This window comes from Salvelinus alpinus, chromosome 1 (genome assembly GCF_045679555.1).
Source record: "Salvelinus alpinus chromosome 1, SLU_Salpinus.1, whole genome shotgun sequence".
Taxonomy (NCBI): Eukaryota; Metazoa; Chordata; class Actinopteri; order Salmoniformes; family Salmonidae; genus Salvelinus; species Salvelinus alpinus.
In genome coordinates this window covers 4329016-4342204 of record NC_092086.1, presented here as the reverse complement: position 1 = coordinate 4342204, position 13189 = coordinate 4329016, and the positions used below count along the sequence as shown (strand labels likewise).

The following is a 13189-nucleotide window of genomic DNA, read 5'->3' as shown; positions in this document are numbered from 1 at the left end:
AGTGTCCTGACTGTAGATCTGGTGTGGGGGTCGGTCAGTAGATCTGGTGTGGGGGTCGGTCAGTAGATCTGGTGTGGGGGTCGGTCAGTGTCCTGACTGTAGATCTGGTGTGGGGGTCGGCCAGTGTCCTGACTGTAGATCTGGTGTGGTACTGGTTAGACCTGTTTCTCTCGCCTGCTTCATAACCAGCAATGGTTCTCAGGAAATGGAGCCAGTTCCTCCCCCCCCCCAGATCCTCTCCTCGTAGGATCGTCATCCCATCTTCTAGCACTGAGACGTCTTCTAGTTGAGTGAGTTAGTTAGTTTGTTCTCTGCCAAAATACCCTCTTTAATGTGGAAGAGCTCCGCGGTTTCACTACACACTGCTTGTCCAAATAAACGCTGTCTTTTTAAGGAAAGGTAGAGAGATCAATGTGCTTCCTCCTCGTCCTCCTCGTCCTCCTCCGCGCCACTGTCCTCCCCAGTGTGTGTGTGTGTGTGTGTGACGTCAGTGGGACTGATCCCTGTATCTATGCATATTGTAGCCAGTCACAAGGACTACAGACATGGAGGGGGGGGGGGGGGCTGGCTAGTTCTGTCCGTGTCACAACGTCAAAAAATGTTTTAATGTTTCCAGAAGTGAATAATGTGATGATGATCTATATATATATATATATATATATATATGACCTTGTTTCAATCTCTCTCATTGCCACAGATGGTGGTCAAGAAGAAAAAAAATCTGTAAACAAAAAAAAACAATAATAATCGTGTTTTTTTTGTGTGTTTTTTGTTGTTTGATTTAATATTTTGAACGGTGTAAAAAGTCGTCCACATTTCATTGCCTTGTTACTTGTCTGTCCTGAAGAGAAGATTACAGCCAAGTCCAGAGGTTTTTTAACCCCTGTCTGTTTACAACAGAGAATGATTGTAAATGTCTTTTACAGGTAGACTGTAGTCTTTACCTGTCGGATCCTCACCTGATGCTGTGTGGCTCTCTAATGACTCCCCTTTTTAATCCCCATAGTGCACTACTGCTGGTGTCGGGAGCAGGCAGCCATTTTAGAATCTGTCCTGGTGAATCGGGGGGGGGGGGGTGTTTTGGCCTTCTTCGTATCTCTCTAGATGGCGCTCTCTCTGTCATCGCTGGGGGGGGGGCTGGTGGGGGGGGCTGGGGAGGGTGAATGTAACCTATCGGTGGTCGTGAACACAACACATTTGAATAACGTACGTAGATCTACCCACTATTTACAATATTGATTGTTTTAGTTATGACGATGCATAATGTGCGAGAGCTTAAAAACAGGGGAGAGATGTCAGCGTTCGGCGAAGCCACGGACCTTCATTTCTTTACTTTACATTTTTTTTATTTAGGATCTTTGTTTCTCTCCAGTAGGTTTTATTTGACTAGTAGAAGTTGCTAGTTGTGTGTTTTTTTTTGACGTGACGTTCCTTGACTGTATTGAACAACTTAAAAGCATTAGCGTACAATACAAGACACCCCTTTTTGAGTATTACTCTTGTTATGACCTGCAAGTGCTGTGCCAGTATTCAACCATGTTAGTTAAACCACCGCTCTACCAAATATATCATTCAATCAACAACAATAACAATATTTGTTTACTTAATTCCACTTTTTTTGTTTGTTGCTTATCTCACTTTTTTTTGGTTTTAACAAACTGTTGCATGAAACATCGGAAACCAGGTTTTTGTTTTGGTGTGAATATTAACTTTATTGAGACGCTGAACTGAGGTGTGAATAATAACTTTATTGAGACGCTGAACTGAGGAACTTTTGGATTTGCACTTGGATTATTTAAAGATGGAAAGAGAGGAGGCTGTCTGTCTCTCTGCAGACTAGGAGGCTGTCTGTCTCTCTGCAGACTAGGAGGCTGTCTGTCTCTCTGCAGACTAGGAGGCTGTCTGTCTCTCTGCAGACTAGGAGGCTGTCTGTCTCTCTGCAGACTAGGAGGCTGTCTGTCTCTCTGCAGACTAGGAGGCTGGCTGTCTCTCTGCAGACTAGGAGGCTGGCTGTCTCTCTGCAGACTAGGAGGCTGTCTTTTGGCTTTTGGGCTGTGGTGTGTTGGGTGTGTGTATGTTAGTGTGTGTAGTGCTCTGACAGGGTAGACAGGCTGGTAGTGTGGTGGTATGAGGGGTGTTTCTCTGCTCATCTAGCCCAGCAGAGGGCACTGTCACGTGGGATGAGCTGACTACCTGTCAGGGTAGCATGGTGCTGCTAGCTAGTTGCTGTTGTTTCAGAGGCCCGCCACTCAGCCTGACTCAGAGGGTTCCGATTGGCTCTTAGCCTGACTCAGGAAAGGATTCCGATTGGCTCTTAGCCTGACTCAGGGTTCCGATTGGCTCTTAGCCTGACTCAGGAAAGGGGTTCCGATTGGTTCTTAGCCTGACTCAGGAAAGGGGTTCCGATTGGCTCTTAGCCTGACTCAGGAAAAGGGTTCCGATTGGCTCTTAGCCTGACTTAGGAAAAGGGTTCCGATTGGCTCTTAGCCTGGTTCTTCAAGGCTGTTCAGGGAAAACCATGCTGTGGGTACAAGTCTCCCCTTAACACAGATCTAGGATGGTCTCTCCTCCCTACATCCTAACCTTAAACCATTAGGGAGAAGGGGCCAGTGTCTGTGCAGGACCAGGTAACCAAAGGCATCTGATCAGTCGTCGCCAGGTGTTGTTGGAGGGGGATGGTTAGACGAGGGACAAAGCCGTCTGTCTTGGAGAGACGTGACGCGGCACCCACGTGACGCGGCACCCCCCCCCCCCCCCCCTCTCTGTTTAACTCAACCCAGTGTAGTAACATGTTTTGTTCCTCGTCATTACTACCACTGTCATGCCAAACCAAGGAAGAAGAGAGGAGGGAAAGGGACGATGTTGTTGTCGGTGGGAAAAGCTGGACAACGTTTATGCTTGAAATCTTTTTTTTTTTTTTTATTTATTTTTTTTGCAAAAGGAAGTTGAGGAATTTTTAAGAAAGAAAGTTTTAAAACTATGAGCAATGTACAATCCCCCTATAGCTGCCTGGTCGCCACGGAGCCCTGGACTCCTCGCTTCTCTTGTGTTTCAGACGTATTATCCTGTGATCATTAGTCTCCTGTCTAAGAGACACGGCTGTGTATTAACACGTCTCCTTCCCGCCGCTGGTTAACAATGGGGCTCTATGGCTTTTAGTTGGACTTGACTGAACTGGGGAGGAATCACGTGTCTTATTGTCTTTTACATTGATGATGACCCTGAAAAGCTTTAGTCTTATTATATATATCAGCACAGCACAAAGACCTGGGAGTTAGAGGGGTAACGGGGGAGGATTAGGGAGGGTAACGAGGGGGTTAGGGAGGGTAACGAGGGGGTTAGGGAGGGTATCGAGGGAGGGTAACGAGGGAGGATTAGGGAGGGTAACGGGGGAGGATTAGGGAGGGTAACGGGGGAGGATTAGGGAGGGTAACGAGGGAGGATTAGGGAGGGTAACGGGGGAGGATTAGGGAGGGTAAATGGGGGGGAGGCTTAGGGAGGGTAAATGGGGGGGAGGCTAACGGGGGATTTAAGGAGGGTATCAGGGGAGGGTAAAGAGGGAGGGAAATGGGGGGAGTAGGGTGCTCAAAGAGACTATGCAATGGTATTATCCAGCCTTCCATGTCCATTTGTGGTCGGTGTGTTTATATCTAAAGCCCAGTCCACAGTGGAGACCTGAGCAGTGTCCCAGACTCCTGTCTCCTATGCTAGTGCCCTACTTATGACCAGGGACTCCTAGACGGCGAAGGCCCCTGGTAGGGACTACGGTGCCACAGTACCGCCAGGGGTCGCAGTATTCCTAAAAACACGCGTGCCATCACCTTTTCTACCTACTAGCCAGCCAACCAGCCACAGGGCACAGCTGTAGGCAGGAGGTGTGATTTTACAAAGTCCCCTTTTTCCACTGGTTTCTGTTGGGACACAGACGAGGACTGGTGGAACCACAGATTTACTGCTGCTTTTAATAGAGACGTTCTATCACTGAGAGTTCTAGAATCATCCTCCTTTACTTTTATAGAGACGTTCTATCACTGAGAGTTCTAGAATCCTCCTCCTTCTATAGAGACGTTCTATCACTGAGAGTTCTAGAATTCTCTCCTTTACTTTTATAGAGACGTTCTATCACTGAGAGTTCTAGAATCCTCCTCCTTCTATAGAGACGTTCTATCACTGAGAGTTCTAGAATTCTCTCCTTTACTTTTATAGAGACGTTCTATCACTGAGAGTTCTAGAATTCTATCAGCTAGAATTCTCTCCTTTACTTTTATAGAGACGTTCTATCACTGAGAATTCTAGAATCCTCTCCTTTACTTTTCTAGAGACGTTCTATCACTGAGAATTCTAGAATCCTCTCCTTTACTTTTCTAGAGACGTTCTATCACTGAGAATTCTAGAATCCTCTCCTTTACTTTTATAGAGACGTTCTATCACTGAGAATTCTAGAATCCTCACCTTTACTTTTCTAGAGACGTTCTATCACTGAGAGTTCTATCAGCTAGAAGCCTCAGACCTCGAGATGCAGAGTTGAATATTCTCCTGACCTGTAAACCTAATATGCACATTGCTTTGTCAGGCTGATTGAAACGATGTACAGAGAAAACAAAAAACCAATGTCTATAATATTACTAATAATAAAGACTTGTCTTTAAAAGTTACAGGGAGGGTGTTTTGGCGTTGTGTCTTCCTGACGGGGGGGGGGGGGGGCGAGGTGGGTTTTCAGGGTCTTCGTATTATCTCGTCTTCTTGGTGGGGGGGGGGGGGGGAACTGCACTTTTTGAAGGACAATCCTTATTTGGTGACACAGAGGCCTGATGTAACGTTTAAACCAAGGTAGAAACTCCAGCCTGCTCCTCCCACCGTCATCCCATGTCTCCTCCCACCGTCATCGTCGTCACCACGACGACCACGCTGTTGTTCTGTTGTCATTGTTTTTATCTCATAATAATGATATTTTTTTTTTCTCTTCTTGGTTGATGTTTTATTTTTGATTATTTTAGTGCTGTTAAGAGAATGTGTACTGAAGGTGTCGTGTTATTGGGTGGTTGGTGGACGGCCAGGCCTGAGTCTTCCAGGGCCGACCCACCGACCCACCGACAGACCGTATTGATAACTGTTTGTAAACCTTCTGGCCGTGGTGTCGGAAACACAAAGCTGTATAACTCGGGTACAACCCTCAATAAAAGACTAACAGTGATTTAACGGATGTTGTCTGTTGTCTGTTCATTTCTCTGAGTTTATTATCCTGTCCCAAATAGAGCCCTACACACTACACACTTTTGTGTGGCCTGTCCCAAATAGAGCCCTACACACTACACACTTTTGTGTGGCCGGTCCCAAATAGAGCCCTACACACTACACACTTTTGTGTGGCCGGTCCCAAATAGAGCCCTACACACTACACACTTTTGTGTGGCCGGTCCCAAATAGAGCCCTACACACTACACACTTTTGTGTGGCCTGTCCCAAATAGAGCCCTACACACTACACACTTTTGTGTGGCCTGTCCCAAATAGAGCCCTACACACTACACACTTTTGTGTGGCCTGTCCCAAATAGAGCCCTACACACTACACACTTTTGTGTGGCCTGTCCCAAATAGAGCCCTACACACTACACACTTTTGTGTGGCCTGTCCCAAATAGAGCCCTACACACTACACACTTTTGTGTGGCCGGTCCCAAATAGAGCCCTACACACTACACACTTTTGTGTGGCCTGTCCCAAATAGAGCCCTACACACTACACACTTTTGTGTGGCCTGTCCCAAATAGAGCCCTACACACTACACACTTTTGTGTGGCCTGTCCCAAATAGAGCCCTACACACTACACACTTTTGTGTGGCCGGTCCCAAATAGAGCCCTACACACTACACACTTTTGTGTGGCCGGTCCCAAATAGAGCCCTACACACTACACACTTTTGTGTGGCCGGTCCCAAATAGAGCCCTACACACTTTTGTGTGGCCTGTCCCAAATAGAGCCCTACACACTTTTGTCTGGCACTGCGACTCGTTGGGTAAACATGCAGGTTTATTAGGTTACATAATATGGTGTGGTTTATTAGGGTACATAATATGGTGTGTGGTTTATTAGGTTACATAATATGGTGTGTGGTTTATTAGGGTACATAATATGGTGTGTGGTTTATTAGGTTACATAATATGGTGTGGTTTATTAGGTTACATAATATGGTGTGTGGGTTTATTAGGTTACATAATATGGTGTGTGGTTTTAACCCCACTACGACTCGTTGGGAAAACATGCAGGTTTATTAGGTTACATAATATGGTGTGGTTTATTAGGGTACATAATATGGTGTGTGGGTTTATTAGGTTACATAATATGGTGTGTGGGTTTATTAGGTTACATAATATGGTGTGTGGTTTTAACCCCACTACGACTCGTTGGGAAAACATGCAGGTTTATTAGGTTACATAATATGGTGTGTGGGTTTATTAGGTTACATAATATGGTGTGTGGGTTTATTAGGTTACATAATATGGTGTGTGGTTTTAACCCCACTACGACTCGTTGGGAAAACATGCAGGTTTATTAGGTTACATAATATGGTGTGTGGTTTATTAGGGTACATAATATGGTGTGTGGTTTATTAGGGTACATAATATGGTGTGTGGGTTTATTAGGTTACATAATATGGTGTGTGGGTTTATTAGGTTACATAATATGGTGTGTGGTTTTAACCCCACTACGACTCGTTGGGAAAACATGCAGGTTTATTAGGTTACATAATATGGTGTGGTTTATTAGGTTACATAATATGGTGTGTGGGTTTAACCCCACTACGACTCGTTGGGAAAACATGCAGGTTTATTAGGTTACATAATATGGTGTGGTTTATTAGGTTACATAATATGGTGTGTGGGTTTAACCCCACTACGACTCGTTGGGAAAACATGCAGGTTTATTTTGGTTGGGGTTTAGTGAGGGAACTCCCTGAACCACAAGGTGGAGCTATACAACAAGAGTCCAACCATAAAGTCATGTTTATTTTTCACCTCCCAAACTCAGGAGGAAAATACACATTTTCATTAAATACAGTGGAACAACAAGACAAAAGGCATCTGAAGCCACAGACAGAACGGAGGAAGAGAAGCGGGACTGATGAAGTGGTGGGGGGGGAGACGCTGTCCAGCCCAGCCCGTCAGGACTTCCTGTGAGGAGCAGAAACAGGAAGTTCCACCTCAGTAAACACAGCTTCATTTAATTAAATGTTTTTAAACTAGTGAACACAAGAAAAGCAGGGATTGAAACAACGGAGATATACTGCCAGGGACTGTAGCAGGTCATTTCTGCTCCAGCCGACATCTACAGCGTTTACAGTCAACAGGATTTCTGGGAAATGTCCCTTTAAAAAGTACATCACTGCGTACATCTGTGTTGGATTGATTTCCTGCTGAAACGGTAATGACACGGGAGACTAATTGATTTCTACACACACTAGAGCAGGAGCTTCTCAAACTGTTTCACTCAGGACCCCCTCTAGGGGGCAACTGAGGCCCGCACCCCCCTGCCACCACCTCTAGGGGGCGCTGTGTTGAAGCCACCGGGCCCCCATCTTGGCACCCCCCCCCATACTTTGGACGTTATAGAAATGAATTTACTAATGTCCCCAACATTTTGCCACGTTTATTGTATTACAGCTTTTACATCCGCTAAACAAATCAAAAATATTTTCCTTACTGTATAATTTTTGGGGGAGGGAAAGTACTAATGTTACTGTCCTCACAACAACAAAAACACCAGAAATACAGAAACGTTTAAATTAAAATACTGTAGAATTCCATTTATTTCTACGCGGGACTGCTTTTTCTGAGGAGTGGCAATATTGACGAATCGGAGGCTTCGAAGTCTCTCCATGGACAAAACATCAGCAATCCAGGGTTTATATATACACACACACACACACACACACACAGGGTTTATACACACACAGAGAGACAGACAGACACACACACACACACATCCAGGGTTTATACACACACACATCCAGGGTTTATACACACACACACGTCATTGGAGACTAATGAAATTGTTCTGATGAAGGCCAAAACACAACGCTTTTATTAGTTGTTTAAATAAAAAAAATTAAATGGTGAGAGAGCGTTACACCCTTTTCAACGCCGTGGGGGAAGTCGGCGTGGACACTCACTGAGTGTGTCAGTAATTCCTGGTTCCTTCTTATTCATACACGTCCTTCTTGTCAGCGATGTACTGGACGATATCCTGAGGACACATCAGCTTCTCCGCCTCCACATCCGGGATCTCAAACCCTGCAGCAGGAACACACGTTAACACACATCAGACCAGCAGGAAGACAGAGACGTGGAGGGAGACAGATATGGAGAGACGGGGAGGGAGACAGAGATATGGAGAGACGGGGAGGAAGAGACGGGGAGGGAGAGAGATATGGAGAGACGGGGAGGGAGAGACATGGAGAGACGGGGACGGAGACAGAGACGGGGAGGGAGACAGAGACATGGAGGGACGGAGACAGAGACATGGAGGGACGGAGACATGGTGAAACAGACCGACAGATACAGAGACAAAGAGAGACGGGAGAGACAGACCGACAGTCAAACACAGAGACGGGGAGAGACAGACTCACCAAACTCATCCTCCATGGCCATGATAATCTCTACCTGGTCCAAGCTGTCTAACCCCAGGTCCTTCAGGAAGTGGGAGGACGTCGCCAGCTGAGGATACAGATAGATCAGAGGAGGTCAGAACAGACGGGGAACATCCTAGATCTGCAGTCCTACTCTACATGACCAAAAGTATGTGAACACCTACGTGTCCAAAATCATGGGCGTCAACATACTTTTGTATTTATACACACACAACGGGTGGGTCTAATCTATGACGTTAAAAATGTCTATATACGCTGTTCCATCTGACTGCTGCAATCCACTGTCTCATCAGCCCAGCCAGGCAATTTATAAAATCTCCAATATAAAAAGCATCTAGACATTAACGCACATTTCTTTTATAGACTAACATTTCGTTTTCAACAGCGGAGATTTGTATAAACCGTGTTGTCTGTCTCTTCGACATTTGCAACATTTAAATTCAATCTCCAGCTGTCCAATAGTAATGAACGTGTCGAAGACTCGGGACGAGACAGGCAGCGTTTCTCAGCCAATCGAAATCATGAATCAGCCGTCGTCATTTTTATGGATATAAACAAAGAAATGTGAATTGAAGAAAGGAAGTGTAGCTAGTTTGCATTTTTCCCAGATTCAGTTTTTATTTATTCCACCTTTATTTAACCAGGTAAAATATGTATTAATTAGCATAAGTTTATCATTATCCCCTTTATTTAACCAGGTAGGCAAGTTGAGAACAACTTCTCATTTACAACTGCGACCTGGCCAAGATAAAGCAAAGCAGTGCGACACAAACAACAACACAGAGTTACACATAAACAAACAATACAATAATACAGTAGAAAAATCTATACACTGTGTGTGCAAATGAGGTAAGATAAGGGAGGTAAGGCAATAAATAGGCCGTAGTGGTGAAATCATTACAATTAAAACACTGGTGGTAGGATCTACAGAGGATGAATGTGCAAGTTGAGATACTGGGATGCAAAGGAGCCAGATAAATAAATAAATACAGTATGGGGATGAGGTAGATTCGATGGGCTAGTTTGAAGTGATTGTGTTGCCGGCTGTGCTGCTGGCTGTGTTGTTGGCTAGCTCCTCTGAACAACAGTGTCCTGACGAGCGAACACATTTTCTATACCAGGTGAAATCGCAACCTCATTAGCTCATTGTTATGGATTTATCCAAATAAACGTCACTAGAAAACAGCTTAAACAAATGCAAATACAGCTACTTTGCTGTTATTCTGGCTAAACTTTTTGACGTGATTGTAAATTAGCCGTAGTTGGCTAGCTATCTAGCTATCTAGCAAGGGTTAAGAACGTTGCCAGCCAGTCTGGCAATGGAACATTTAGAATGAACGACTGGGTCGCGTCCCATAGATACAGAACGACTGGGTTGCGTCCCATAGATACAGAACGACTGGGTCGCGTCCCATAGATACAGAACGACTGGGTCGCGTCCCATAGATACAGAACGACTGGGTCGCGTCCCATAGATACAGAACGACTGGGTCGCGTCCCATAGATACAGAACTAAAAGACTGAATGACTGGGTCCCGTCCCATAGATACAGAACAAAAAGACTGAACGACTGGGTCCCGTCCCATAGATACAGAACACAAAGACTGAACGACTGGGTCGCTTCCCATAGATACAGAACAAAAAGACTGAACGACTGGGTCCCGTCCCATAGATACAGAACGACTGGGTCGCGTCCCATAGATACAGAACTAAAAGACTGAACGACTGGGTCGCGTCCCATAGATACAGAACGACTGGGTCGCGTCCCATAGATACAGAACTAAAAGACTGAACGACTGGGTCGCGTCCCATAGATACAGAACAAAAAGACTGAACGACTGGGTCACGTCCATAGAGACAGAACAAAAAGACTGAACGACTGGGTCCCGTCCCATAGATACAGAACTAAAAGACTGAACGACTGGGTCACGTCCATAGATACAGAACAACGACTGGGTCGCGTCCCATAGATACAGAACAAAAAGACTGAATGACTGGGTCGCGTCCATAGATACAGAACGACTGGGTCGCTTCCCATAGATACAGAACAAAAAGACTGAACGACTGGGTCCTGTCCCATAGATACAGAACAACGACTGGGTCGCGTCCATAGATACAGAACGACTGGGTCGCGTCCCATAGATACAGAACAAAAAGACTGAACGACTGGGTCCCGTCCCATAGATACAGAACAAAAAGACTGAACGACTGGGTCCCGTCCCATAGATACAGAACAAAAAGACTGAACGACTGGGTCGCATCCATAGTTACAGAACAAAAAGACTGAACGACTGGGTCGAGTCCCATAGATACAGAACAAAAAGACTGAACGACTGGGTCGCGTCCATAGATACAGAACATAAAGACTGAACGACTGGGTCGCGTCCATAGATACAGAACAACGACTGGGTCGCGTCCATAGAGACAGAACTAAAAGACTGAACGACTGGGTCGTGTCCATAGATACAGAACAAAAAGACTGAACGACTGGGTCGCGTCCCATAGATACAGGACAAAAAGACTGAACGACTGGGTCACGTCCATAGAGACAGAACTAAAAAACTGAACGACTGGGTCGCGTCCATAGATACAGAACATAAAGACTGAACGACTGGGTCGCGTCCATAGATACAGAACAACGACTGGGTCGCGTCCATAGAGACAGAACTAAAAGACTGAACGACTGGGTCGTGTCCATAGATACAGAACAAAAAGACTGAACGACTGGGTCGCGTCCATAGATACAGAACGACTGGGTCGCGTCCCATAGATACAGAACACAAAGACTGAACGACTGGGTCGTGTCTCTGGCAACCGAACCGATCGAACGAACCACCAGCCAGCTTGGGTAGCAACCTTAGACTTGTGTCGGGACTATATATCTTGTTAGAAGGAGGAAATTGTATGAATAAATGTATCGAAGATAAGGAGTGTTGACGTCAAACTGATCCTTGATACGTGGGGTGTAAATTCACGCGACACCAAAACAGAACCATGAGGAGGTGAATGGGAACGAAACAGGAGAGAATCTGTCCAATAGAAACTCTCTCTTGTTTTCATTACAAAACGTAAACCGTCTGGACTAATACACGCCAGTAATTCTTACTCTCAAAACGAGCCATGGTGCTTCGGGTCTGTCCTTACCTTCTCTGGGTTGATCTTGTCGTAGAGTTTGAGGACGTACATGACTCGTTCTTTAATGCTTTCAACGGTGAGGGGAGGCAGGTCTCCATACTGTCTACACAACACTCCCACTGAGCTAGAGATCTGGAGAGAAGAAGAAGGACAGGAAAGGAAAGGAAGGAAGGATGGGTTCAGAGGTCATTCACTTGTCGATGCCAGCTTGACTGACATCACTTCTGCACCCATTTGACCAATCAAGCAGTTTAGTCCAAGCCTAGATAATAGCTAGCTAGCTAATGTTACAGATGTCTACCGCATTGTATTTAGTGCACAAGTCATGCATGCGTCATCCTGTCACAACAACCCCAGGTATTGATAATAGATAACACATTTGCTTTAGATTCAATTAAAATGTGTCAAATCGACTGTCATCTAGCTAGTACAAACTATATAAAACGTACTAAGCTCGCTAGTAAAGCTAGGCTAACAGTACAGTACTTGATTGTACCACAGATGAATAGTTTGAACATAAAGTATAATTCAAATTGTACTCAACTAAGTTAGCCAAGTATCAAACGATTACACGATAAATTAGCTTAGCTAGCTGTTAACTTCGCTAGGCTAACGCATGAGACACAGTCGGGTTGTTTTGTAACGTAAATTCATGCAGTATTCAAACTATGCACTTTTCAGAGACAGTTTCGTTGAATTAGCAATTGACCCATTTTGTCCCCGGTTTTGGGAGCTTGGCGTGCAAAGTGACCGGATAGCAAGCTAGTTAGCACAGAAACCGGCTAGCAAGCTATCATTAGTTACGGATTTAGTTGGAAAGGCACTGGTAGGTCAATGTGCGATCCAGCACTGCTAGGCCACAGCAGCGACAAAAAGGTGTCTCAATGTTATTCAAGACTAACCCGCGTTTGTTCGACCCACCGGGTCCGTTGACTGCTGGCAATGAAGGAGAACGGTCGGGGGTTGAATAGGACCGGGCCAGCTGCGGCTCTCACTGCAATGTTACCCGACGAGAGCCTCGCAGAAGGCCGGGTTAGCTGGCGGACACACTGCGCTAGGACACGGGACGCCATAGTTGATGAAAATACGGATCAATCCCAGGGTGCAAAGCAAGACACGCGTTTGGACGACAAGGGGCGTTTCCACTAGATAGCACAGCCACAAAGTCAAAGGAAAAAGGAGGTCAAATGTGCGCAGGCGCACTGGTTATTATAAAAAATAACGCCGATATTTAATATGATTGTGTTTTTCTTTATTCACTATAACGTCATTATAATGCTTTCCCGTATGTTTTCTTATTTCATTAAATTGGAATTATGTAAAAATGGTGACTGGTTGAATTTTGTCGCAACATCGGGTAACCGATCTAGGTATTACATTCTATGCGTAAGACATGACTAATCCCC

At 45.2% G+C, this 13189-nt stretch overlaps 1 protein-coding gene and 1 long non-coding RNA gene across 2 annotated transcripts in view; both read right to left on the bottom strand.

Moving 5' to 3' along the window:
* Positions 1-13189, bottom strand: part of LOC139569188 (uncharacterized) — a 318710-nt gene that overhangs the window by 284213 nt on the left and 21308 nt on the right. The gene's annotated exons all lie outside the window — the stretch shown is intronic.
* Positions 6988-12976, bottom strand: LOC139569156 (acyl carrier protein, mitochondrial-like). Its single transcript, XM_071390958.1, has 5 exons — positions 12686-12976; positions 11793-11915; positions 8628-8715; positions 8172-8292; positions 6988-7173 (listed from the first exon to the last, which is right to left on the bottom strand). The coding sequence occupies exons 1-4, from the start codon at positions 12854-12856 to the stop codon at positions 8201-8203; spliced, it is 474 nt and encodes a 157-aa protein (XP_071247059.1). The 5' UTR covers positions 12857-12976; the 3' UTR covers positions 6988-7173; positions 8172-8200.